At 33.1% G+C, this 2,930-nt stretch overlaps 1 protein-coding gene across 1 annotated transcript; it reads right to left on the reverse strand.

Moving 5' to 3' along the window:
- Window positions 1-795: 795 nt before the first annotated feature.
- Window positions 796-1,973, reverse strand: LOC120091450. The gene has a single exon (XM_039049483.1). It carries the CDS (start codon window positions 1,683-1,685, stop codon window positions 1,131-1,133), a length of 555 nt encoding a protein of 184 aa, XP_038905411.1. The 5' UTR covers window positions 1,686-1,973; the 3' UTR covers window positions 796-1,130.
- Between the last annotated feature and the right edge of the window lie 957 nt (window positions 1,974-2,930).

Below are 2,930 nucleotides of genomic sequence, written 5' to 3' on the forward strand. Positions count from 1 at the left end.
CTTTAACAACATCTAATACCATATTACACAGAGAGTAAATAAAATTCTGCACATTTTATGAATCATGTACACAGGGCATGTATATAGCCAAAGGTCAGTGAAGGAAGTAAAGTAAAATAAACTTACTTAACAAACTAACAAGCGGATAAGAAACTAATTTCATGTACAAGCTTAATAAGCATGTTAACTAGGTTATTTAAAAAGCTGACGTGGCACACAAGTTTTAATTACAAATATATATATATATATATATATATTTAAAATATATTTATATTCTTATTTTTCCTTTTTCCTCTTTTCTTCCTTTTTCATTTTTTCCCAGAGGTGGCAATAGATTGCCATCTACACCTGACAATATATGGTTGAATTGAATCTAACCAAGAATAAAATATTTTAGACATTTTTATAATTGACTAATTTAATTTTATCACTCTAATTTTCATTAAACCTGAACTTTGATGCGATTCGTCAGTTAAATAAGAAATACTAATTCATTGTCACGTAGATAGAAATTTAATGGGGTAATATTAGTTGTGATGACATAAACATTTTGTTAGATTGACAAACCACATAATTCAAACCGAAGATCTTAAAATCCACGAAAGCCTAATGGAAGCTCTTGACTTTAGAAACAAAACTAAAACTTCAGCTCAAGACATAAACGTGAAATTAGTAAATTAAGATATTTTTATTAATCCAGCATGAGGGTAAATCATTGTTTAACATAAAAGTGAAATCATTGATATAAAAAGAAAAAGTTATATTCTAGGAATAAGACGATCAAAATCAACAATATTAAATAGAAAACGAACTATCAAACCTTCATATATGGACCCAGGCTTGGGCCGAAATATTAACAGGGCCCACGAACAGGCATTTTGGCAGTTAACCGCCACGCTGGCAAAGGAAAAAGCTTCAATATGTTCACCTACACCTCCCCGCACTGGATTATTACACGAAAACAGCAAAAAGTAAAAGATAAAACGGTAAAACCAGAGGTGTCGAATCCGTCGGTTCATGTGGGCCCTACTTTTTCCTATTTAAAACAGAAAAAAGCTGACGTCCAGTCATGCAAAATGCAACTTTGTGGACCGACATGTCGTCGACGAGAGTCAGAGTGCGTAATCTAATCAGTGAGTGGTAGTAATTTGAATAGTGGAAAACGGCGTCGTAGAATTGTCCTCGGAACAACCTCTATCAGCCGGAAAATCGTGGGAGTCACGAGTAGGCGAGGAGGAGGGGGTGAAGTAGGGAGGAGAAGCACAGGGGGTATGAAACGGCGTCGTATCTTCATCCATTTTGAGTTTAGGAATAGGATCGTACCCGAAACATTCGATTATTCCTTCTCTTTCTTCTTCTTCTTCCTTGATAGTGAAAAGCGTTCTCGAAGGTCCGCACAGTTCTTGCCACTTCTCCAACTCGTTGTCCACCGCCGCCATCTCCACCACCACCACCGCCCCTTCGCAATCACCATTCATTTTTGAAATAGACACGACTTCTTTAGGTTCGATCCGCGATTGGTTCCTCGGCCAGCAGAAAATATAGAAGCATTTTTCATTTGGTTCACCGCCGCGTTGGTCGCGCCGGCGAGAGAGAAAGTAGAGGATCTGAGCGACGAGTAGTAGGAAAGTGAGTACGAAGACGGCGATGATCGCGGTGGCGAACTTGTTCAGGCCGCCGTCCATGTCTTAGAATTACGGCTGAAGAAGCGAAGTAGGAAAGGGAAGGGGGATATTTGGTAATGGAGTACTTGTTTTTTTAATTATTTTTTATTTTTTGTAATTTTGTCGGGAATTGGTTTAAGAAAAAGAAAAAGAAAAGAAGGAATTAATGATGACGTGGACTTGGGGAGTGTGGGGTTTAAATTTTGAAGTAGTTGAGCGGGTTATAAATTAATGAAAAGATGGCTGTTTCAGGACAGGTAAGAAGACGTTGGAAAGGAACACGAGAGCTTCCATTTTATTTTATCCATTCTACAAATTTCCTTTTAAGGAATAAATCACACATGATAATTACCCATTTAATTTTTCTTTTCTATATAAAGAAAATCTGGTTCATGTTTTCATAAATTAATTTGAGACCTTTAGCATCATATATATATATATATATATATATATTTCTCTTTATTGAGGTTCAATTTTTATTTTGTCATGTATGAACTATATAAGTTTGTTATTCTTTATAATCTATTCGTTTTCTAGGTGAGAAGTGATGGTTTATAGAATAATATGCACAATATTTTGATATTTTAAAGAAAAATACAAGAAGAATTTGTTGTGTCAAATATGATTCGACAATTTGATATAATTTTTTAAAAAATTTAATATTGTATTTTCATAAACTTATTATTACTATACATTTGCTTAAAGTCATCATTAGTGTTTTGAAACTTATTATTTGAGAGGGTGTGGGTTGCCTCATTTCAAGCAAATTTTGCCATTTTTCCCTTTTCTCTCTTCGATTCATTGTTTTTTTTATTATAAATATTGTAATAATAGATACTCATTAGATGTTCATGCTTAGTGTTCATTGATTATGTGTCATGCCTTTATTCCTTAAACTGTTATCTATGTGTCTCAACATTACACATTATTAGTGTCCCTAAAATCCATCTACTATTTGTTAAATTGTCTTAAATAGTGACATTTGGTGGGTAAAATCTATGAAAATTGGAGAAAGTGGGGAATTTAGACAATTTTATTATTTTATATTTTGCTATTTTACTTTATTTTGTTTATTTATATTATATTTATTTTAATATTATATTTTATTAGTATCTGTATTCTTGTTGTGCTCCTCAAGTTCATAACACATTATCAGCACGGGCTCCTTTCATTTCTCCTACTAAAGGTAGGTCATAAAGGTATGTTAGTTTTTTTTCTTCTCTTTGTTATAATTAATAAATTAAATGTTGTTTTAAATAGTTAATA

Source organism: Benincasa hispida, chromosome 11 (genome assembly GCF_009727055.1).
Source record: "Benincasa hispida cultivar B227 chromosome 11, ASM972705v1, whole genome shotgun sequence".
In the NCBI taxonomy this organism is placed as follows: domain Eukaryota; kingdom Viridiplantae; phylum Streptophyta; class Magnoliopsida; order Cucurbitales; family Cucurbitaceae; genus Benincasa; species Benincasa hispida.

What these genes read in the sequence shown, in the direction of transcription:
- LOC120091450 (XM_039049483.1), bottom strand. Translation starts at nt 1,685, where the DNA reads ATGGACGGCGGCCTGAACAAGTTCGCCACCGCGATCATCGCCGTCTTC.